The sequence below is a fragment of the Mustela putorius genome, unplaced genomic scaffold (assembly GCF_011764305.1).
Source record: "Mustela putorius furo isolate JIRA1106 unplaced genomic scaffold, ASM1176430v1.1 tig00003983_pilon_pilon_pilon, whole genome shotgun sequence".
Lineage (NCBI taxonomy): Eukaryota > Metazoa > Chordata > Mammalia > Carnivora > Mustelidae > Mustela > Mustela putorius.
Window position 1 is genome coordinate 9,616,928 of NW_025422123.1, and position 22,363 is coordinate 9,639,290.

The following is a 22,363-nucleotide window of genomic DNA, read 5'->3' on the forward strand; positions in this document are numbered from 1 at the left end:
CAGGACTGTTCCCCCCAGGGGACCGGGTTTCGACAAATCAGGCCACAGCCACTGTGTGTGTCTGAAGACAGAGGGCAGCACAGGAGTTGGGCTGCGGGCAGAAACATGCAAGCTGTTGGGCCCACGGCTTCCCATACAAATTTGCAAGAGACCATTGCAGATAAACAGGTAGGCACTCTGTAAGCCTGAGGGCCAGGGAGGCTGAATGGGATGAATGAAGGGCTGAGCCTACAGCTTGGCCCATGTGGCCCATGCAAGAGAAAGTCCCATCCTGTCCCCTGGATGTGGTGCATTTTGATCTGGTTACTGGAGCCTGGAGCCTCTCCCTCTCTGGGTTTCTGAAGGAGAAGGATGGCTTAAAAAGAGCATGAGAACCCAGAAAAGGGCAAAAAGTTCTGGCTTCTGAGAGCTAGCTCAAGAAGGACATGGCCTGGGCCAATAAAAGAGCTAGGCCATGATGTCTGGCATAAAGGTTGGAGAGGCACCCAAGTGACAGCTGTTAACAAGCCCCATGTGCCCTGGGGCCCAGTGCTGCCCTGGCCTGCTGCCAGTCTTCAGTGTCATGGACTAACATGGGCAGACAAGATGGTTCTGCTCTGAGAACCGTCCTCAGCACCAGGGGCCACCAAACTGCAAAGTAAAGCAAGCATGGGCCCTATGTGTCTACCCTGTTTGCCCTCTGTTTTGTGGTCTTGCCCTGGGCATCATGACTCTCCCAAGCCCTGGCCTTTCTCCCTTACATATTCTATTCCAAATCTCAGTCTTGGGTGGCACCCAGTTCCCTGTGTCTGGCCTCTGGGCCCTCTCTTACCTCATGGCTCCCTCTCCTCCCCTGCCCTTTTCCTCTGTAGCCTTCTCCTCGTCATCTCTTGGCTACAAGAATCTTGGATTCGGGATGCCTGGGTCACTCCTTCCTGACTCCTGTAATGGGCCCTGCCAAGATGCAGTGCTCCTCCCCTGGCACCGGGTCCCCTCGCCCACCCTGCCCTGCCTCCATATGGGCAGGGCCAGAGAAGTCCATCAGCAGCACACAGGAAGCTGCTGGGACAGTGGCCCGCCTCTGGTGCTAGTGGGGGTCTGGTTTTGGCAAGTGCAGCTCTGCATGACCAGAAAAGGGGGTAGCAAGGAGGGGCTTAAAGGAGCTACAATTCCTTCTAGGTCTCCTTCCAACCCAGATCCTAAAGCTTTCAGATGGAACATATTTTCAGGCTCCTGGGTGCCCGCAGTGGCCCAAGGGTCCTTTATCTTACCGTGCATTACCCTCACTGCTAGGTATGGTGGCTGAAAGAGGAATTCACAGCATGTCTAATGCTCCCATACCTGGTGCTCGTCAGAACCCAGAGGGATTCTGGTCCATTCCACAAATGAAAACAATGCAGCCCTGCTTAACAATCTGCGCAAGTCACGAGCCTTGGGTCTCCAGCCTACCAGATGAAAGCACTTCAGAGCGTAAACTCTGAGAAGGGCTGGAGGTCCATCCCTGGACACTTACTCCCCCTCCCAAGAGGGGGACACCAAGTTACCCCACCCCCTCCACCGCTCTCCCCAGGCTGCCATCTTCACCCTAGCTGTGACGCCTGGCGTGGGATGACACGACCTCAGAGCTAGAGGGCTCCTCTCCCTCTTCAGCCAGGAGAGTCTCCACTGCCCCTGTCAGATCCTTAGCAGTCACCACACAGGCCATGTAACCAAACTCCCGCATTTTATTTCCATGGAAAGCCCTGGTCCCATCTCCAGGGCTACCGGAAGGTAGAGAAGCTGTGGGTGCCGGTGCAGGAGGCATAGGGCACGCCCCGAGAGCGGATCTGCAGGGTGTGGAAGGTGAGGGGCGGGTTGGGGCCAGAAGAGCCTGGGTTCAGGGACTCAGTGTGAGGCTCCATCACCGTCACAGGGACCGCATAGGACAGTGTGTGGGGCCGATCATCATGGCGCCTCACGGTGCCCTTGCCCAGGAGGTGCAGGACACAGGAGAGGACATCGGTACTGCCACAGGCAGACCCCTTACCGAGGCTACTGACCAAACCTCTGGGAGGGCACGGGCCCTTCTGCCAGGCGTCCAGGACCTGGGAAGGAGAGGCAAGGGAACACAGCAGGTGGGAGACGCCCAGCTGACTCCACCTCAAATCCCCACTCCAGGCACAGGCTTCAGGCCAGTGAGCCCTAGCCTCCCCCCCACCAAGACACCTACAGGTTCCACGGCGAACCAGAGGCTTCAAGTGTTGACAAGCCTCCTCCTATGGGCTGCACCCCACCCGAACCTCCCTCACCCACAGTCCATCCCCGCCTACCCGACAGACAAGCTGGTCAATGTGCAGCCCCTCGTCCCCATGCGCCTTGAGGATTCGGACAATGAGGCAGTTCAGAAGGTTCCGTCTCTTCTCCAGATTCCGACCCTCTTCATCCTCAGCTTTCAGGTACGTCTGAGGTGGGATGAGCCACACATTGCCCCTCCTTGGCCTGGGCTCCTCACTGGCATCCCGAATCTTGAGCACCCCTGAAATGAGCGCTAGTCATCAGCAGGAGGCCCATGCGGAGGCTGAGAGCAGAGGCCCCTCTGCCCCAAGTACATACTTCCTGGGACATCCTTTTGCTCTTCAAGGTCCAGGGGGCCTCTGGAAGAGGTAAGAGGCCCAATCGCCTGATCGAGCATGTCTAGAGAGAGCCCAGAGAGCGCCAGCAGACTCTCCACGGAGACAGCCTTAGAGAAGACGAAGGAGATATTCAGGGCTTCCCTGAACAGTGGAGCAGAGAAGGGAGAAGGAGGGAGAACAGGGAGTTGAGGTTTAGGGAAGAGGGGTGAGGGACAAGGTACAGCGAGCCAGGCTGCCTAGCTGGGGCGGGCCACCTTCAGGTCGTTGAGATACAACAGCAGCCACATCTGCACGGTGGACACATGCAGGGTCTGGTCCCCAAACTGCAGCTCAGCCCGGCCCAGCCACGTCCACTGCAGCTGCCTCTGCGGGCCCCGCTCCAGGGCCGGGTAGCTCTGACCTGAGACAGAGCAGGGAGAGGAGGGAGTGAGGGCTGGTGAGGGGGGACTCCCGGTTGAGCCTTGCCTCTGGTAAGGCACATCTGCCGAGCATGTGCCCCAGTGTTTCGGGATACTATGCCTCCTGGTCTGAACTTCCGGAGCTCAGCCTCTGCTGTGCCTGCCTCGAGTAAGCCTCATGTATCTGGGAGCCCACCCTGTGCCTTGCTTTGTACCAGGGGCTTTGATCAGTACCTTCCAGAAGTTCCCCATATTTTTTTTTTTTTTAGGGAGACAAAGCCATGAAGTGAGGAAGGCCTGGGGCTCTCATCAAACTGGAATATCCATGAGAGAGGGAATGAGGTCTCCCCGCTTAGTCTGGGAACCCCCTCCCTGCCAAAGGGCAGGGTCTGAGTCTCTTCCCCTTTCTGTGTTGCTGCCCAGCCCAGACCCAGACTCCAGCGGGGAACTCAGGCAATGATGACTGACAAGGAGCCAGAACCCTGTCATTTCTGGTGGCCTCAGGTGCCCCTCCCCATCCTCCCCACCTCCCACTCTCTAAAGAGAGTCCTGTGTTTGTTTTAAGGACAGAAAAGGCGACAGCCTGGGGACCTGGTGCTTGCTAGCCCCACCCCTCACTCCAAAACTGAGCTCCTGCCCTTTGTTCTCAAACCCACTCGGCTGAGGCTCCTACCCCAGGGCCCGCTCCTTCCCCCACCCCAGACTCCCCGAATCCCATCCTCCTCCTGGCTCCTCACTCTGGCTGTAGAAGTTGGAGTACTGGTTCACGGTGCCCCTGAGGTAGGAGGGCAGGCAAGTTCTGGGGTTGAGCGTGTGGCGGATGGAGGCAATGGGCCAGCAGCGAGGTGACAGGACCAGCACAGACACTTCCGGCATTGCCCCCTCATAGTAGAGATCCTCATCTTCCTCTTCTTCCTCGTCCTCCTCCCCCGTGGCCGCTGCAACCCCAGGTCCGTCTGCTTTCTCTCCCTTGTGCTCCTTGTCGCTGGCCTCGTGGCCTCCCTGAAGGAGAAATGCAGGGTTCCCGACAGCTGCCAGGCCTCCTCTGTTTGGTTCCCTGCCTCCCTCCCTGGGCTGGCGCCTACCTGTATCTTCTTTTCGGTGTCGTCCAGCTTCAGGAGCTGCTGATCGAGCCGCTGGAGCTGATAGACGTGGAACTGGCGTTGCAGCTCCTCAGATGTGCTCAGGCTGCGCAGCATCTGCTGGGGGAGGCGGTTGGGGAAGCAGGGACCGATCTGCTCCAGCACGGCCCCCTCCAGCCAGCTCGAGCCCACGCTGAGGAGACGGTCGGCCATGTAGTGCCTGTAGCACACACAGAGTGGGCCGAGCCTTAGGGTGGCTCCACGGCCTGCTCTGGGACTCAGGCCACCCGACACCCCCACCATCCGCTCCCCCCACCCCGCTCCACGCTCACTGGTAGTAATGCTCGAAGGTGGTGGCTATCTCCAGGCCAGAGAAAATAAGGACCGTCTCCAGGCAGCGCTGCAACTGCGCCAGCATCTCCATCCCGCGGGCTCCACCAATCCTGCTGCCCTGGATCCGCTGGTCGATGTGCCGGGCGAACTGCTCACTCACCTGAGCAGGGAGAAGGGTGCAGGGAAACCATGGACCGGCAGCCAGAGGAGGCAAGCAGGGGCACAGGGGAAGGTCTGAGAAGTGGACAGGAGCGGCTGAGCTGCTTCCTAAGGTGGGTAACGCTTTTACAAAACTCTTTTTAAATTTTTTAAAAAGACTTCATTTATTTATTTGACAGAGAGAGATCATAAGAAAGCAGAGAGGCAGGCAAAGAGAGAGGAGGAAGCAGGCTCCCTCAAGAGGAGAGAGCCCGATGTGGGCCTTGATCCCAGGATCCTGAGACCATGACCTGAGCCTAAGACAGAGGCTTAACCCTCTGAGCCACCCAGGCTCCCCTACAAAACTCTTTTATAAAATTGTCACCAGTTGTGCAAATTGACAACAAGGAGGTGTTTTGGGTTTTTTTTTTTCCACATGGAATGTGTCTAAAAATTAGACTAACCCCAATAATTTAATGTGAGGAAATGACTTACACACACAGGGATGGTCAAACTGCAGTGTCACTGATCAGACAGAAGGGCTGGAGGCAGCTTGAGCAGCTACTGTTCAGCCCCCTGCCCTGCAGCGATCAGCCCGGCTGACTTCGTCACCTGCCCAGCCTTATGCCTTAAAAACTGAGAAGAGGGACTTTGTCTATCTTCAGCTCTTACCACAGCACTGGACACAGCTGAAGCACTTATTACATATTTATAGAATGCGGGAAGGGCAGAGGAAATTCTAGTACATCCCTTAGATGGAATTTATACAAAAATTAAAAATAAGGACAAGGAGCAACACTGAAAAAGGCTTTTAATATAATGGTCAAGGGCGCCTGGGTGGCTCAGTCGGTTAAGTGTCTGCCTTTGGCTCAGGTTATGATCCCAAGGTCCTAGTATGGAAACCCATGTTGGGCTCCCTGCTCAGTGGAGAGCCTGCCTCTCCCTCTGCCTGCTGTTCCCCCTACTTGTGTGCTCTCTCTCTCTGACAAATAAATAAATAAAATCTTTTAAAAAAATCTAATGGAGGGGGGCAGGCATTTGGGTGGCTCAGTTGAGTGTCTGACACTTGGTTTCAGCTCAGGTCATGATCTCAGGGTCAGAAGATGGTGTCCTGGGCCAGCGTCCATGCTCAGCATGGCCTCTGCTTAAGACTCTCTGCCTCTCCCCCTGTTCTCTTTCTCTCTCTCTCTCTCTCTCTCTTGCTCTCGCTGTTGCTCTCTCATTCTCTCTAAAATTAATTAATCAGGGCCACCTGGGTAGCTTAGTCATTGAGCGTCTGCCTTTAGCTCAGGTCATGGTCTCAGGGTCTTGGAATCGAGCCCTGCCTCAGGCTCTTTGCTCAGTGGGGAGTCTGCTTCTCCCTCTCTGGCTCCCCTTCCCCCAGCTTACACAAGCATGCTCTCTCTTTCTCAAAGAAATAAAATCTTAAAAATATCTTTGTATAATGGTCAAAAGACAACAGGATAAAGCATTTTAGCTACTTGTGAATAAACTGTTAAACCATGCACAGGAACAGAAACAAAAAGCTATCAAGGTAATAATACTGGACCGCACGTTGCAGGTCACTACGTGTTTCTCTTGCATTTGAATTTTCAAACACAGGGGTCTGTACAAGCCCTGCTCCTGGCTGAACAGGAGGAACAATGGAGGCCGGGGGACAGGGCCATCTGCAGGGAGGGGCCTGGGGCGGAAGGGAGGACAAGAGGCTCACATGGGCGGCTTTGAGGAATGGGAGCTTCAGTAAGCCTCCGGCACAGCCGTTGTGCAGGGCCAGCAGGAAGGCTGCCCTGGGCCCAAACAGCTCGGAGCTCGACTTCTGCAGGTTGTGAAAGTGTTCGCAGTAGCGCGGCACAAAGTCATCATCCCGCCAGTGCGAAGTCAGGAAGTTGTTCACCTGCAGGGAAGTGGCCCTGGGTGAGGGGATGGCTGGGCAGGCCAGCCTCTGGTCCGGCCCTCCGCCCCAACTCCCCTCCTATACCTGTTCCTCCACCACTGCCCCCCAGCAGCGGGTCAGGTTTCTCACAATGCTGCTGGGGAGCCCCCGGGTGGCCAGGGAGCTCCAGTCATGGCTTCGGTTTCTGCCCTCTGTGGAGATAGGGGAAAGGGCAAGAGACAGGGACAGCTCCTCAGCTCAGGGGTCCCCAGACCAGGATGAGCCCTGGGGCCTTTCCTCCCCATGATGCTCCTGGCTGGGGGTGACCCAAACTGGGAAGATGAACAGTCTGAGTGCGGCGGGAATGCTTCTCACTGAGCTCCCACCTGAATCCCAGGTAGGTACTCACTGGGGCGGGGAGCAGCCACGGCTGGAGGCGGCGCCTCACAGGGCTCAACGTGCACCAGCAAGTGGGTGAGACGGCGCACCCTCGAGGAGAAAGCAGCCGCACGGCTCTGGGGGTTGTGGGCAGCCTCCCGACACTCCAGGTACTGGTCCAGCAGCCAGCCCAGGGGGCTGATGCCATCCTCGTCTGGAGGTGGGGAAAAACAAGCCAAGGCAGGCCGTCTCTCCAGGGCAAAGGGAGAGGCTGGGCTGGACAGAAGCACCAAGAAGGAGGGATTGGACAGAAGGTACTGGGTGGTGGGGATGGGGTCAGGTAGCAAGGCCCCCCATCTTCATGGTATCAGCTGGCACCTGGGAGACATGGGAAAGGAGATGGGCCCTGGGCTGGTAGAAGAGAAGCACTGGGGTACCAAACCAACACAGGTACCAAAAGGGCCAAGAAGATAAGGCAGGTGGCTCTAGGGCAGAGCAAGAAGGGGCTGGTTAGTGGGGCCAGGGGTCAGAGTGGTTACCGGGGGAGGTGATGTTCTGCACCAGGGGGCTGACCAGGGCCTCCCAGCAGGTCTTGCCCAGTGCTTGGGCGGCCTCATCATCAGGGAGGAAGCGATCCGCAAAATTCTGCTCCTGCCGCAGAGCCCCATTGAGTCTGAGGGTGGGGATGAGGGAGGCAGCTGTCAGGGGCTTGAGGCATAAGTTACCCCAGCATCCACATGGCCTAGGACTGCCCGGCTAGCCCCTAGCAACCAGACCCAATCTCTACCCAGTACTTCGAAGCTCTCCTGTGTTAACTGGCACACCCCACCCACAGCCCACCAGAAAAATCTCTTCTCTTCATTGTTCCTTTCCTTCCCCAAACTGGAGAACCCTCCAGATGCCTCCCCAAGCACATTAGCCCTCCAAAGAGCCCTACCCAGGGTACCGCTCTTACCTTTCATGCACACTCAGCCACACACACACGCTAGCACACACCTAGAACTCAGGTGCAGGAGGCTCCTGCGGTCCTCTGCTATATCCTGACTCCAGGCCTGTGCCCGAACCATGTAGAAGAGGCGTGTGTGACGGCACAGCTGCTCCCGGAACACCGGCCAGAAGGTGGGCTTGGGGCCCAGGACCTCTAAGCCCCGGATGCGTGTGTCAATGCCGCCCTGCAAGGGACACAGGCCTGTCTTCAGCCAACCCAGTCCCCCTCGGAGTGCGCCGGGGTCAGGCACACCTTTGTGCCTTCCTCCTGGAGCTGCCCTGGCCAGGGCTTGGAGCTCTGGCTCAAGATCTGGAACAGCTACAGAACCTGGCGCGTCGGAGCTCCAGACCACAGCCCGGGCCCCCGCCAAACCTGCTGGCAGCGCTTTATGCGGATCTGGATGACAGGCCAGAAGCGGTTCAGGTTCTCCAGGAGGACCACCCGGCTGGCAGACGGCATCACGTTGACCTGGTATGGGGTGCAGGGGGCTGTCAGCTCCCTGCGTGTGGATGGCAGTGCTGACAGCACCCACGCCTGCTCCAACTCCCTCTTCCTCCCCTCAGCCCAGCAGGTGTGGCGTCCTGACCAAGGGGTCCCAACACCGCCCTCACAGCTCGGGGCCTGATGCCATCCTAACAGCACAGGGAGAAAGGACTCTACTTTCTCTGGGGCTCCGGACAGGGAAGAACTTAGGAGTTCATGAGTCTGGGCAGGAGGGTGGACCCTGCGAAGGGTGATTGCTGGCATGACGGTCCCTACCGAGTTGAGTTCTGTGTTAAGAGAGTTGGGGCTGTCGCCCCCAAACACCACCACCCTCGCCGGCATGTAGCTCGAGTCTTCACCAGCCACCAGCAGAGTCAGCTGCCTGGGAGCAGGGGTGAGGAAACCATCAGAAGCAGAACAAGGCATAGCCTCACAGACACAACCAAGGGGCCTCTGTGGTCATGTTTGGGCTCAAGGGGGCGGTGGTGCATCCCCCAAGACAAACACAAGGCAGTCACCACAAAGCGCGTATGTTGTGGGGCAAGTTACCGGATAAGAACGCCCCGGTGCATGTGCAAGGTGATGTAGTGGGAGCCCGCACTGCCGTTGGACTCCCAGTAGGTCTTGGGGTTGCGGTCCGTCAGCTTGCTGGCCCGGTGAGGGTTGGAGGACACCTCTACCTTCTCCCAGCACTTGTCCTCCTTCACCTCCACACTGGAGCCTGGGGGCGGGGGGCAGGGGTGGCCGTCACAGCCTGGTAGGTATGGAGGGAAAACAGACACAGGCGTGGTGGGGGGGGGTGGAAGCTGGGGACAAGCACAGACCCTGGCACAGGTATCTGAGGAACACGTCAAAGAACGGGATGTTGATGGGTCGGTGGGTCCGTCTGTGGTCTTCGATCTGGCCCAGCACCATCTGCAGCCGGAAGAGCAGAAAGAAGGGTGCGGGGAGGAGAGAAGAGCACACGTGGAGAGCACGTGCAAACGCGTGTGGAGGAAAGACCTGGCAGCAGTGGGACTTCCTCCAGAACCCTGGTACAGCAGGACCAGGTGGGGGAGGGGTTGCAGAGAACAAATGCCCTTGGGTTCACTGGCCTTGCCTGCCCTTCCCAGCTGCAGGAACACTGCCTCCTCCCCCGCCACTGCTCAGGGTTCATGTTCTCACCCCGTGGTGAACCCACAAGCCTCCGCCTGCCCTCCCTCCTGACCTGGATACAGCCTCCCAGGATGTTGGTGGTGAGTTTCCGGTAGAGGTGGGCATGCTTCTCACACTTGAACACCATGTCCCGCAGCTCCTGAGCCAGCTCCAGTTTTCCCAGGTGCTTTTCCAGGGCCTTGGAGATGGCATCTCGGGCTCCCAGCTGATTCAGGACCACGGCATAGTCCCTGCTCACGGAGGCCAGGCGGTGCAGGAAGAAGATCAGCTCCTGGAGCACCTGCGGTGGGGACAGGGCTGGAGACTAAAGGGCACGAGGCCCGGGGCATCTTCAGGAGTATTTCCTATGCACCCACTGTGGTATATAGGTGCTGGAGCTATCGCAGTAAACAGACAGCAGAAAGCAGGGAGACACAAGGGCTGGGTGGACTTGGAGAACCCAACGCAAACAGACAAGGAAAAAGCTAAGAGGTGCTCTCCATTCTGGGGTGCTTGACGACTGAGGATGTTGGCAACAGGTGCAGAGAGCTTCCCAGGTGGTTCCTTTTTAGGCCCTGTCCCAAAACCAGGTTTGGGGCTGCATTTTGAGATGCTCAGGCTCTAAGCACCATACCTGATGGTAGGGAGGGGGTGGAGGGATGCTCAGTGAGTCCAGCTCTGAAATGAAAATCTGGGTAACCGCCAAAGGTGTGCACTGCAGACACCCACTGCCAAGACTTCCAAGCCCAGGACCTCTCTGTGGCGGGGGACCTTGAGATGTGAGGTCCCCTCTGCCTCCTTCATCCCCATGCCCCGACAGGCCTAGCCAAGCAGGAGCCACTGAGGCTTCTCATGTAACAGAGATGTAACCTTCTGTGTAAGAAAGAAGATGGCAAATAAGATTATATGCTTGGGCTTATTTATATTTGCATAAGGACACATAGGAAGGACACATAAGTTAAAATGAGTGGTGACTAACAAGGGACATGGGGAGAGGCACTGGTAAAACTGGACGAAGTGAGAACAGGTGGAAATGAGAATTCTCAGTGTAGACCTTGTTCCTCCATTTTGATTTATAACCTGTATGAATGTACTACCTACTTGAAAAAAAAAAAAAAAAAGAATTCGATTTTTAAAACAAATCCCAGACCAGGAGCACAGAGGCTCCACTGTGCCCTCTGGAGCCTTGCCCAGGGGGGTTGCCCTCTCAGAGGCTGCCTTGTGGCCTCTCCCTCCAGCATCATCTCCCCAGAGCAGGGTGAGGGTACCTCTCGGTCAGTGTCTGGTGACCGCAGGCAGGCCATGCAGGCGTCCATGGCCTCGTGCCAGGGGAGCAGCGGCGCCTCAGGGAAGTCCACCAGCTGCATCAGGATTCTGGGGAGTGGGGGTGGGGAGGCAGGAGAAGAGAGATGTGCAGCTAGCCTCAGGGACCCCTTGGTCCCATGCCCCGCCCCACTCCCTCACCTCAGAACGGTCAAGTGCAGGGGCTTGTTGGCTGCCGGGGTGGCAAGGCTCCGCATCAGTGTAAGGAAGGGCTGGGGCTGCCGCTGCAGCTGGAGCAGGAAAGGCTTGATCTCTGTCTCCTGGGGCCCCCCTGAGCTGAGGGCGTGCTCCAGGTCCAGGAAGGTCCTTCCAGGCGGACCGCAGCCCTCCATCAGTCGCCGCAGAGGAGTGTCAGGATACTGTGTTGGGGGTTCTTTTCCTACAGGAAGGTGGATGTCACAAGAGTTGGCTGTGGTTGGTGAGGTTAGCATCAGAAAAGGACAGACACATTCATAATTCCTAATTTCTCCTAAAAATGTTTTTTGGGGGGCAGGCATCCCCCGAAAATTAGTTTGGGGATCTTAGGGCATCTCTAACTGTTTTTGTAAGACTACTCTGTGGCAAATCTTATGTTTCATACTCTTAAAATAGCAAAGGAGCCTCCTGTCTGCAAACTGCAGAGCGTTTCCCTCTATCTAAAAGCATGCAATAATTTGGCTTTCTCCACACCAGAAAAAGTTCGGTGTGGGGGTTTATGAGGCTTCAGATCTCTTTCAATGTTCTGACTTTCCATCCTCCCCCGCTCACTGGAGGTAGCTGCTCTATGCGGGTGCCAACTCTTCCAGACAAGAGGACACCTGTCCTGGGAGGAAGGCCCCCTAGAGGCCAGCCTGCAGAGCTGCTGCAAAGTCATTCCGGCGCCCCACCTTCCTCTCTGGCTGCACCTGCTGATTCCTGAGGCTGAGCCTGGGCTTCCAGCAGGGTTGGGTAAGCTGGCTGCCCTGCCAGAGCCTCGGGCCCATATTTCCTGTAGACACGGCAGTTGAGCAGGTCCCTGAGAGCGCTGTCATCGAGTCGCTGTGGCAGAGCCAGGAGCAGGTCCTGGGCCAACTCTATGGGCACGGCCAGCTCAGCCAGGATCTCGTCATCCAGAACCTGTCGTTGGGGAGAAGGTCTCACTGCGGTAGCCCCGACCAGCACAGACGCTCTGGGAGTACTTGACAGGGGTGGGGAATCTCAGCACACACCTTCTCTACCCTGAAACTCTCCTGGCTGGCAGCTGCTTCCTCCCACACAGCTGGCCAATGCCTTTGAACATTCTAGATACCCTCCACTGCAGCCCCCGACACTGCGGACCCCTGCTCCCCGTCCTAAGCCTCCCAAATGCTCTATCAGCCCAGCCCCTGCCATGAACCCTCCAACTGCTGGGTGTCTCCAGGCTGACTCTACCTCCCCATCCAGGTTCTCCTGCAGAATCTGGAGAACCTCCTGATGGTCGGGGCCGTCCAGCTTCTTGATGAAGAAGAGGAGCTCCCACCACTCCGCCTGGGACAGGTGTTCACTCTCCTCAGCATCCTCATCCTCAGGCAGCACGTAGGGCACCGCATAGAGCTCTGTCATGGGTTTCCACCGCCAGGAGGGCACAGCTGTGGAAATGAGTCCGAGGGCCCAGAGATGTTGCCTACCCAGCCAGACTACCACTCCTGGGCTCAGTGCTGACCCTGCTTCCTCTCCCGGCTCACCTATACCCAGGGCTCCACTGACCACTGCCCTGTGGTAGTCCTCAGCCTCAACCACATCCTCAATGTCTTCCTCAAAGCCCAGAATTTCCAGCATGTGCCAGTGTACCCAGTAGGTGCGGCCCGTCGACTCCCACAACACCTGGAGGATGGGGAGAAAAGAGAGGGAAGGGAAAGAGATGGCTCACTTACTGGCTGGTGGTGGCCCAATGATGACACACAGTTCTCTGCTTGACCACCTGGCCAGGTTTGGAACAATCTCCAAACAACACAACGCTGGCATATGGAGGACACGAACATGTACATAAAGGCCACCTTCTCATGGGAATAAGCTGTTTCTCCTCCCACCCATCCTAGATGCCTTATGCCCCCCACCCCAGGGAGCCTCCTGGCCTCAGCTACTCTCTCCTTGACCCTGACCTTTGGGAAAATCTTGCTCTATCCATTTCTTCCTGGGAGTGAATCTTCCTGACCTCATGGCCTCCCCAATCCCGATTTTCTTAGCCTTCCAAATGGCCCACCTCTCACTTGCTGACCCCCTTTAACCATTCCAATCCCCACGGGGTTTTCTCCGGAGGTGGCCTGCCAGAGCTCCTGCATGGAAGCCCCAGTTATGCTCCCCCAGCTAGATCCCCAACAGTGTTCCCCATGCACCCTTGCTCACCTGCACAGGGGGCACACCGTTGTTGCTCTGGCGGAACTCGCCCTCGTCCCCAGCGCTGACCTCCTCGTAGTCATCCAGCATGCGCACTCGCATCCCAGGCTGCAGTGTCTCTCGCACGTACAAGGCATAAGTGTTGCCACTTGCAAACTCAGAGCGAGGGCGGAACCTCCTTGACCTCCTAATGGAGGGCTGGGCCCGGGTGGGTGGCAGCCCCCGGCCAGCCTCCGCCAGCTGGGGCTGGAAGATGGAGCAGGAAGACCGGGCCAAGGGCCCCTGTCTGCTCGAGGCCCAGTCCCAGCGCATGGCCTGCACCAGCTCTGAGATCAAGGTGCCCATGGCCATGCTGAACTCCAGCTCCAGTCGATCCCTTTCCCCACTCAACTCCTCAGGAGAAGAGCTGTTCTGGGCCCCTGGTTCTGCAGTGCTGTCATTCAGCTGGTCCAGAAGGGAAGTGACATGTAAATAGCGCTTTACCAGGGAGAAGAGCAGCCTTCCCGGAACCTGTGGGATGAAACCTTTGGCCTATATCCACCTTGTCCCAGCTTCAGCTCCTCTTTCCACTCCATCCTTTAAGGACCAGTACAAAGACCTGGTCCCTCGATCCTGTTTATAGCACCCACCCCAGTACCTCCCCACAGAATACCTGTGGCAGCTGAATGCCCTCAAAAGACATGGGATGTTCAGAGAGCGTGGCCTGTGCGAACAGAGCCAGCAGAGCACAGCGGCTGTCAAAATCCAGGTGTTTCTCAATGGCCTCTTGCTGGCTCAGCGATAGAAGAATCTGAGTCCGGGTCCCTGAAACCCACACCCCAGTCAGGAACAGCTCCCTCACACTGCCATTCCCAGGCATCCCTCCTAGACCCTCTACTCTCTCAGTACAATCCCTTTGTCATCACACATTACGGATGACCTGATCTGACTTACAACAACTTGGGGTGCCTGGGTGGCTCAGCTGGTTAGCCATCTGCCTTCGGCTCAGGTCATGAACCCAGGCGCTGGGATCGAGCCCCACCTTGGGGTTCCTGATCAGGGGGGAGTCTGCTTTTCTCTCCCGCTCCCCCTACTTGTGTTCCCTCTCTTGCTGTCTTTCTCTGTCAAATAAATAAATAAAATCTTTAAAAAAAAAAACAATAACTGGGGCGCCTGGGTGACTCAGTCAGTTAAGTGTCTGCCTTCGGCTCAGGTCATGATCCCAGGGTCCTGGGATCAAGCCCCAGGTCAGGCTCCTTGCTCAGCAGGGAGCCTGTTTCTCCCTCTCCCTCTGCTTGCCAGCCTGCCACTCCCCCTGCTTGTGCTCTCTCACTATCTCTCTCTCTGTGTCAAATAAATAAATAAATAAAACATTTAAAAGAAAAACAATAACTTCTTTTCTATATACATATTTTGTATAGATACATATCTTACAGTAGTCTAATATCATAACTTCCTTTGCATAGAAATCCAATTAATATGAGGTTTTTGAGGATTCTGCCCTTCCTCTTTCTTTTAGTATTTTTTTTTAAAGTAAACTCTATGCCCAAAATGGGGCTTGAAGAGTTGCATGCCCGCCTGACAGAGCCAGCTTTCCTCTTCCTAGGGAGATGTCCCCACTTCCCTTCCTACCTCCTTTCTTCCACCTCAGCAGAATCTCCCAGGCACTGATGAGGCAGGGGCTCCTGCCACAGTGTCCTGTGAGGCCCCGAGCTGACCTAGCTTCCTTTCCCCCCACACCGTTCCTCACCAGCATCATGGGAGGCCAGGGCTTGGATCATCCGGCCCGCACTCCAGCGGATCTGATAATCAGGACTACTCAACATGTGCATGAGCAGGTCCAGGACCCTTGGGTCTTTGAACACCCCAGTCAGAGGCTCGATGCTGGCGTAGGCGCTGAGTACGTGCACAGTATGAAGCAGAGGAGCAGGAGGGATGGTGCCCACACACTCCTCCAGCTGCCGGAGGGCCCTCTGAATCAAAGCCTTCACGTCGGTTTCCATTTCCCCCAGCACAGACTTGTCCAGGGCCCCAGCCTCCCCTGCAATCTCCTGAGAGGGCCCGATGACCTGGCCATCCTCGCCCAGCATCTTGTGGCAGTTGGCGTAGATCTCGTCATTGGACATCCACAGCAAGATGTGTTCGGCCTTGCAGTCCACTTGGCTAGAGCCCCCGTCCCCGTCATCCCCACGCCGGAGGATGAGCCAACGAATCTGGTACTCAGGATGCCCATCGTGGCCCACCCGCTGGCGGATCAGCTCATCTGGATAGGCGTGCAAGCCCGGCCCCAGGGGCACTCTGAATTCCCTGTAGCGGAGCTCCCCCACCATGCCGGCACCTGAGACATACAAGCAGGAGAGAACAGCAAGCTAAAATGAGAGTGGGAGTTGAGAAAATCAAGGTCGTCCAGGAGTTGGAGAAGCAAATGTGGTCACAGCTGTCCGGTTGTCTGGGGTAAAAGCAGGGCCCAGGAGCTGCCTGCTACAGGCTGGGTGGGGCCAGGCCTCACAGGGAACACTGGGGTGTTTGTTCTAAGAGTACAGTATTTGGTTGCAAGGAGGGTCCAAGACCCTGCAGCCTGGAGTGGGTTGGTTTGGAGCAGTGGGAAGGGGGCAGCAGGGGCAGGCCTTGGTGTTATAAGTGAATCCCAAGGCCCTGGGATAGGCAGCACCTCTGAGGAGATACATGTTGCCCCAGAGGGGTGTGTGTGGGGTGTGGGTGTTGTTGGGGAATGTGTCTGGAAGGGATGCCAATGGCTGAAGCGCAGGAGTGTGTAACAGGCACAAGAAATCCGGAGAATTGTTGGTGGAGTGGGGTGGGGGGAGGGCAAGGCGCGATGGGCTGGGAGGAGAGGATGGAGGGCTGGAGGCGCCAGAGGAGCAAGGTCGGTGGGGGCGATGCAACACGCAGGACAGGGTCGCGGGAGACCCGGTGGGTGAGCGGCGGGAGGCAGGTGGACCGGAGGGGCCGGGGGTCGAGGCAAGGTACGGGGGAGGGGGCTAGGCCAGATGAACGAGGCACTGGATCCCAAGTGCAATCCCAAGGCACTGCAACTGGGGTGGGGGAGCGCGAGATCGGGTGGGCACGCGGCCGCTGGGCGAGTGTGTGGAGGAAAACCCAGGGTAGGGGCAGGGGCCGCGGCGGGGCTCTGGCCACCTCAGAAGTCGATGGGGGTCCCGGCGCGCGGCCTGTCCTTCGCTGAGCTAGGGACGCGGTGAAGACGATGGCGGCGATGCTGGCGGAGATTTGGGCCCCGCCTGGGCCCCCGAGGGGGGTCGAAGCGGAGAGGCGGGAGGGGGCGTGTCTCTGAAGGACAGGCAGGCGGGCAGGGGGCGTGGCACGCAGGGAACAGCACCTTCGGGCGGCCACTGTCACCACCCGCCCGCACAGGTCAGCAGCCGCTCCGGCGGGGCTGGGCAGGGCGAGATGGGACCCGGCCCAGACAGCGGCACCACCCGCCCAGCTGCGGAACTCCGACACCCGCCCGGAGCGGCCCGCTCATTTCCGCCGGGCCTAGCGGAAAGCTGGGGGCCCTGGGAGAGCGCCGGGGCGGAGTCGCCGGTGCCACCTCGGCGACGCGCGGCACCTCCTCCTCCACGCCGCCCTTTCCTCTTCCTTTTCGTCTTCCCTCCTCCCACCGGAAGTGCTCTCCCCAATTCGTGAAGTCAGAGCTGGATTAGATCTTGGAGGTCATTTCTAACCCCCTCCTCCAAACAAGGGGTGGGGGGGACGGCTTGAAATGCGAGGGGTGGGGGAGGCGCGCAGCTCCAGTCTTCACCGCATATCGTCCTTTCCTTTCCTTTCTCCTCTCCCACCCTTTTTGCGCCTGTGTTTCGTCCCCGGTCTAGTATGTACCATCCTCACTCCCCAAAAAACCAGTAATAGATAAAAATGGGGGGCGATTTTATTAGAATCCAGGGATATCAGCTTTGGGCAGCTGCGGAGGGCAGCTTCACGTAACTCTTCATGGGGGGCAGTGGCCGAATCTTGCGGCCAGCCCAGCCCCCCTTGCGGTGCCATAGTCCACTGGAAGGCCTCTTGCCCAGCCAGCGGTTTCGCCCAGCCTTGCCGATGACACGTTTGTTGTGATCGACGTTGGATACCCGGCCTACTGTTGCGATGCACGTTTCCAGAACCTGACCAAAAAAGCAGTTGGAAAAGAATGCATCACAGGGAAGAACCTGTTTTTGTTGCCTGTGTGACTCTCGCCAGAGAGTCTTTCACTGAAAGAAGGGAGTAGACAGGAGAAAACCACAGCATAACTGAACCTGAGTGCAGGTGCTATGGTTGGTAGAAAACAAAAGGCACTGTTCCTCTCCCATTACAGTGTCAGCCTGACAGGGCATGCCTAGTCACAGGGCAGGAAGGGACACACCTAACTCATGGTGGTTCCTCACATGGAACACCTGGGAACTATCCCAGGCCAGAAAGGTACATTCCAAAGATTCCTCCTTTGTTGATCCCTCCCACCTGTATCCACACACACCTGCATCTGCCTCTTGGAGGGCAGCTGGATGATGGCCGTCCCATTCACTTTCCGTAGCAGCACACCACACGTCCCTGGGGAAGGCAGAAACAGCTTTGCCACACTCCACAGGGAGGAGGTGGGGACAAATTCATAAGGGGACATACTGCATACCCCGCCCTTTCTTTGCCCTTAGGAGCAGATACACCGCAGCAGGAACCATGCAATGCTTGAGGTTAAAAACACCAGCACCTCTCCACCCTCGTTTTCCGTGGATTTTCCCCTCCTTTTCTCTGCCTGCGGACCACAGGTGGCCCCAGAGGTTCAGAGAATTGGGACCTCAGGTACCCTTTGGCCTCAGGTATCCTAAGACTCCCAAGTAGCTCTTTCCTCATACCTGCGGCTCGGATATACTGGGCCCCCCGGCCTGGCTCACTCTCCACGTTGTTGACAAGGGTCCCCACAGGCAAGGCCCCAAGAGGATGTGCGTCCCCTTCCCGAGCAGCAACTAAAAGACAGAATTTCATCAGCCCCATTCCCCTTGCAGCCTCCAAGCCCATACACATCTGGCAGCCATCTCTCACCTGCCATTCGGCCTATGTGGTCAGAGTTCAGGATGACATCTCCAGCCTGCATGTTTTCTGTGGCAACGATCCAGCGTTTCCGGCTGCCCCCAGCAACCAGAGCTATGTCTGCTGATCTGTTTGGGGTGAGGGACATATGAGCAGACCATCTAGGCAGCCCTACATCTGAAAACCCATAGAACAGTCATACAGCTATACCACCATCATCTTACATCCCAAACTTGCCTACAGGGATCATAGCGGACCACGATGACCTTCTCCTCAAACGGTCCTGGCTTCGTTTCCAGCTCAGGCCGGAAGCGCAGAAAGTCAATCATGCGATAACGCTGCTTGTGGCCCCCACCAATACCATGCACTTGGATTCGGCCTGTGGTCAGGAAAGTGCAGAGACATGACTCAAGTCAGATGAATCAGCTCCCAGCAGTAAGAATAGGCCCATCCTGCGCAGAAAGCAGTACTGCCTAACCTTATGACACAAGTGGAAAATAATGTATTTGCACAGCACACTTGGTAAAGGGGGGTGGGGAAATACCTACACAGAGTTTGGTAAAAACTTAATTATAGGATATTGAAGTTATATAAAACCTCCAGACAAAATCTCTACAAATTACTGAATTCAGTAAGTTTACTGAGAATGATGGAAATAGTGCTCAGCTGTTGAAATTTCTGAAGGACGTGAAGAATGTACACTTCATGTGTATATCTGGTTTTCTTCAACTATCTAAATGGTCTTTAGGAGCACAGAATACCTTTCTGTTGCTTTGTATTCTACTCTCTGGTTCTTACACACACACTACATGCAGAAGGAGTCCAATAAATGCTTTTTAATTACATTCCTCTGCCTGTCAAGAAATAGATCTGGGATCCTAACATGTTTTCCCCCTTTAATGCATAAATCCTCTCGCTCTTGCTCTCACCTGTGTGGTTTCGGCCCCCAGACTTCCTCATCTTCACTGGTGTAATGGTGTACTTGGTACGACTCTTCCAGGACACAATATTCGCACTAAGGGCCACGGAGGTAAGCAGTGGGCGGCCGGGGAGCAACACTGAGGAAGAGGGCAGCTGGAGAAGGGTAGACCTTGTCACCTAGAGATAAACAGAAATCTCTATGACTTGAAAGGTAACTGAAGGAGAAGCACCAGAGAACCAAGGGTGAAGGTAAAAACCCAGCAGCCTACTTCCTTCTAGGAATGTCCCAGACCCACTATCCAAAAACTCCACCCTTCACTGCTTGCACACATACAAGGCTGGAAAGTTTACCTAGGTGTACGTGTGTTGATTACCTCTTCTCATTTGATCCTCTAACCTCTGAAGTATTTCTTCAATGGAATGTTCTTTCCTTGGGGCACCTTCCAAATTTCGCTCAAAACTCTCCTTCTCTGGGTAACTCTTCCTTCTTTAAACAACTTCCTTTTCCAAAGCTGCTAACTTTCACACATTCGTATGCCATCAGCACCAATGCCTGTGCCCCTCTGCATTATGTTTCTGGGAGTTTTCCAGGTGTGAATGGAGGGGAGGGATCATTTCTGTCTTGTTCCTTGCTGTATTGACAGCATTTTAGAGGAGGTTGCTTTCGTTTTGAATTTTAAGTATGCATCTGCCAAACTCCAGAAAGGTCCAGAAGAACAAGACTTACACTTTTTTTCTGTGACTCACCAATCACCCCCTAGGGACACTGAAGGATACCTTTACCTTAGGCTACTAATCTTGTTATTTTGGGCTGCATTCTCTAATCTCAGCAATGATTCATCTTCAGTAGTTAATTAAGAGCCCAGGCTTTTTTTTTTTTTTAATATTTTATTTATTTATTAGAGAGAGAAAGAGCACAAGCAGGGGGAATAGCAGGCAGAGTGAGAGGGAGAAGCTGGCTTCCCGCTGAGCAGAGAGCCCAACATGGGGCTTGGATCTCAGGACCCTGGGATCATGATGGGAGCTGAAGGCAGACACTTAAACAACTGAGCCACCCAAGCATCCCAACAGCTCAGGTTTTGAAGCCAGACTGTTTATAGCTTCAATACCAGGTATACAGGGCACCTGGGTGACTCAGTCGGTTGAGCGTCTGCCTTTGGCTTCAGTCATGATCCCAGGGTTCTGGGATTCAGCCCCATGTTGGGCTCTCCGCCGAGCAAGAAGCCAGCTTCTCCCTCTTTCTCTGATCCTCCTTCCCACTTGTGCTGCCTTGAATTTAAAAATCTTAAAACAAAACAAGAAATTATTTAGGGGTGCCTGGGTGGCTCAGTGGGTTAAAGCCTCTGCCTTCGGCTCAGGTCATGATCCCAAGTTCCAGGGATTGAGCCCCATGTCGGGCTCTCTGCTGAGCGGGGAGCCTGCTTCCTCCTCTCTCTCTCTCTTTCTGCCTGCCTCTCTGCCTACTTGTGATCTCTGTCTGTCAAATAAATAAATAAATAAATCTTTAAAAAAAAAAGAAATTATTAAAAAAAAATACTTGGGTGTATGACCTTGGACTGCTGATGAGTTTTCTCGTGTAAAATGGTAATGGTAACCTTATATAGGGGTTGAAAGGACATTGAAAGGGGTTAAATTGACTTTTTTTTTTTTTTACAGATTTTATTTATTTATTTGACAGAGATCACAATCAGGCAGAGAGGCAGGCAGAGAGAGAGGAGGAAGCAGGCCCCCTGCTGAGCAGAGAGCCCGATGCGGGGCTCAATCCCAGGACTCTGAGATCATGACGTGAGCCGAAGGCAGCGGCTTAACCCACTGAGCCACCCAGGCGCCCCTTAAATTGACATTTTAAAAAAAGATTTTATTTATTTCTTTGACAGACAGAGATCACAAGTAGGCAAAGAGGCAGACAGAGAAGAGGAAGCGGGCTCCCTGCTGAGCAGAGGGGGCTCCATCCCAGGACCCTGGGATCATGACCTAAGCGGAAGGCAAAGGCTTTAACCCACTGAGCCACCCAGCGCCCCTAAATTGACATTTAAAATGTCAATTACTTATGCTTGGCTTCAGGGCTAATCCTTATAATTCAGCTGCTGCCTGTAGTGTCTTCTGGAAAACTACTTCAAGGGTGATTTTCTGTTACATTTTAACAAAATTTTAAAATCACCTTTTGCTACACCTATTCTTTCCATGTGCAGCCAACTTTAAAAAATTACCAGTTTGGTGAAAGGCAAATTAGATCATCAGGAACCAGAATACTAGTGATTTCTCATCTTGACTTTTTAAAAAAATCCTAACATGAACTGAATTTGACTTGGAAGGCAAATAGCTATTAGGGAAGCAATTTGCTATTGTTACAGAGTTATCTGTACTTTCTTTGTTTAATCGAAAAAACTGTAGAAATGTATGCAAAGAATTTAGGACAAGAGTACTGGATGATTTGTCATAGGCTTTTCCCTTCAATTCTCTTTGAGCAGCAGGAAACAGGTTTTCTATATTCCCTCCGCTTTACCTGTAACAATTTTGTTTTCTACTGTTAATTATATTGTGTATTTATAGTTCTATGCTTACTGTTGTGCATATACTGGCAATGAAACTGTACATAACATCACCTGAAAGAAGTGGGAAAAAAAGGGGGGGCGGGGGCGCCTGGAGGGCTCCGTTGGTTAAATGCCTGCCTTCAGCTCAGGTCATGATCCCGGTCCCGGAATCGAGCCCCGCATTGGGCTCTCCGCGCAGTGGTGAGTCTGCATCTCCCTCTGTCTCTGTGATCCCTCTTCCTCTGTGATTGCTTTCGCTCTCTCTGAAATAAATAACACCTTAAAAAATAAATAAAATGTCATGATAGTTGTCTTAAAAAAAAGGAGCTGATTTACTTAAAATGTCAATTACTTATGATTGGCGTATGACTGGGATTCAATGTCGGTTATTACTGAAACCTGTACAGTGACCTGTAAAATACTTTCACTTCCAGTATCTCGTCTGAGGAAACCAGCGACCCTGTGGGACAGCAACACTTGCAGAAGAGAAAGCTGAGGCTGAGACCCAGGCCGGCGTGATTCCTGATCAGACTCACTTCCTCCGCCTCCCATCCCAGGGTGCCTTCTCCGGCGGCCCGAACACAGCCTCATTTCCAGATAGGGTGCATTACCTGCGCGGCCGGGAGCAGGCTGGGCCCGAGGGCAGCGACGGCTGGGGGCGTCAGGCTCAAGGAGCCCAGAGCGCGAGTCAGTACCCTCAGAGCCATGAGGGTACCCAAGCCCCGCCGGACTCAGCACACCACCATGACCCTGAGCCAAGCCGCCGGGCGTCTCTAGATGACGCTAACCAATCCCGGTGCCGTCGCTTTCTCCTGACGTAAGGAGGTGGGCAGAGAA

The 22,363-nt window shown here is 55.2% G+C and overlaps 2 protein-coding genes across 3 annotated transcripts; both read right to left on the reverse strand.

Moving 5' to 3' along the window:
• Nucleotides 1–1,685: 1,685 nt before the first annotated feature.
• On the reverse strand, nucleotides 1,686–16,624 carry CUL7 (cullin 7). 2 transcript variants are annotated; one of them, XM_013062108.2, is made up of 26 exons: nucleotides 16,191–16,624; nucleotides 14,785–15,372; nucleotides 13,708–13,859; nucleotides 13,065–13,565; nucleotides 12,404–12,542; nucleotides 12,111–12,307; nucleotides 11,606–11,816; nucleotides 10,863–11,100; nucleotides 10,667–10,772; nucleotides 9,472–9,699; nucleotides 9,089–9,179; nucleotides 8,814–8,985; nucleotides 8,541–8,646; nucleotides 8,154–8,249; nucleotides 7,790–7,965; nucleotides 7,333–7,466; nucleotides 6,825–7,007; nucleotides 6,521–6,627; nucleotides 6,254–6,436; nucleotides 4,404–4,564; nucleotides 4,075–4,291; nucleotides 3,727–3,991; nucleotides 2,846–2,991; nucleotides 2,572–2,698; nucleotides 2,289–2,494; nucleotides 1,686–2,063 (listed from the first exon to the last, which is right to left on the reverse strand). In XM_013062108.2, exons 2-26 carry the CDS (start codon nucleotides 15,362–15,364, stop codon nucleotides 1,740–1,742), a joined length of 5,046 nt encoding a protein of 1,681 aa, XP_012917562.1. In that variant the 5' UTR covers nucleotides 15,365–15,372; nucleotides 16,191–16,624; the 3' UTR covers nucleotides 1,686–1,739. The 2 variants fall into 2 exon arrangements, with proteins under 2 accessions (XP_012917562.1, XP_012917558.1); XM_013062104.2 differs by having other exon boundaries at nucleotides 11,588–11,816.
• A 296-nt stretch (nucleotides 16,625–16,920) lies between these two features.
• Nucleotides 16,921–22,326, reverse strand: MRPL2 (mitochondrial ribosomal protein L2). The gene is made up of 7 exons (XM_004739861.3): nucleotides 22,138–22,326; nucleotides 19,001–19,169; nucleotides 18,309–18,450; nucleotides 18,084–18,199; nucleotides 17,897–18,007; nucleotides 17,521–17,594; nucleotides 16,921–17,170 (listed from the first exon to the last, which is right to left on the reverse strand). The coding sequence occupies exons 1-7, from the start codon at nucleotides 22,231–22,233 to the stop codon at nucleotides 16,958–16,960; spliced, it is 921 nt and encodes a 306-aa protein (XP_004739918.1). The 5' UTR covers nucleotides 22,234–22,326; the 3' UTR covers nucleotides 16,921–16,957.
• Between the last annotated feature and the right edge of the window lie 37 nt (nucleotides 22,327–22,363).

Bases quoted from the DNA above. Each gene is read 5' to 3' on its own strand.
- CUL7 (XM_013062104.2), bottom strand. From the start codon at position 15,364: ATGGTGGGGGAGCTCCGCTACAGGGAATTCAGAGTGCCCCTGGGGCCG. The intron at 9,180-9,471 runs GTCAGGAGGGAG...TTCCGGCTGCAG, and splicing joins TCCTGGGAGGCTGTATCCAG to ATGGTGCTGGGCCAGATCGA. The intron at 7,467-7,789 runs GTGTGTGCTAGC...CCCCACCCTCAG, and splicing joins CTCCTGCACCTGAGTTCTAG to ACTCAATGGGGCTCTGCGGC.
- MRPL2 (XM_004739861.3), bottom strand. From the start codon at position 22,233: ATGGCTCTGAGGGTACTGACTCGCGCTCTGGGCTCCTTGAGCCTGACG. The intron at 18,451-19,000 runs GTGAGAGCAAGA...TCCTGACCACAG, and splicing joins TGGGGGCCGAAACCACACAG to GCCGAATCCAAGTGCATGGT. The intron at 18,008-18,083 runs GTGAGAGATGGC...TCTGTCTTTTAG, and splicing joins CCACATAGGCCGAATGGCAG to TTGCTGCTCGGGAAGGGGAC.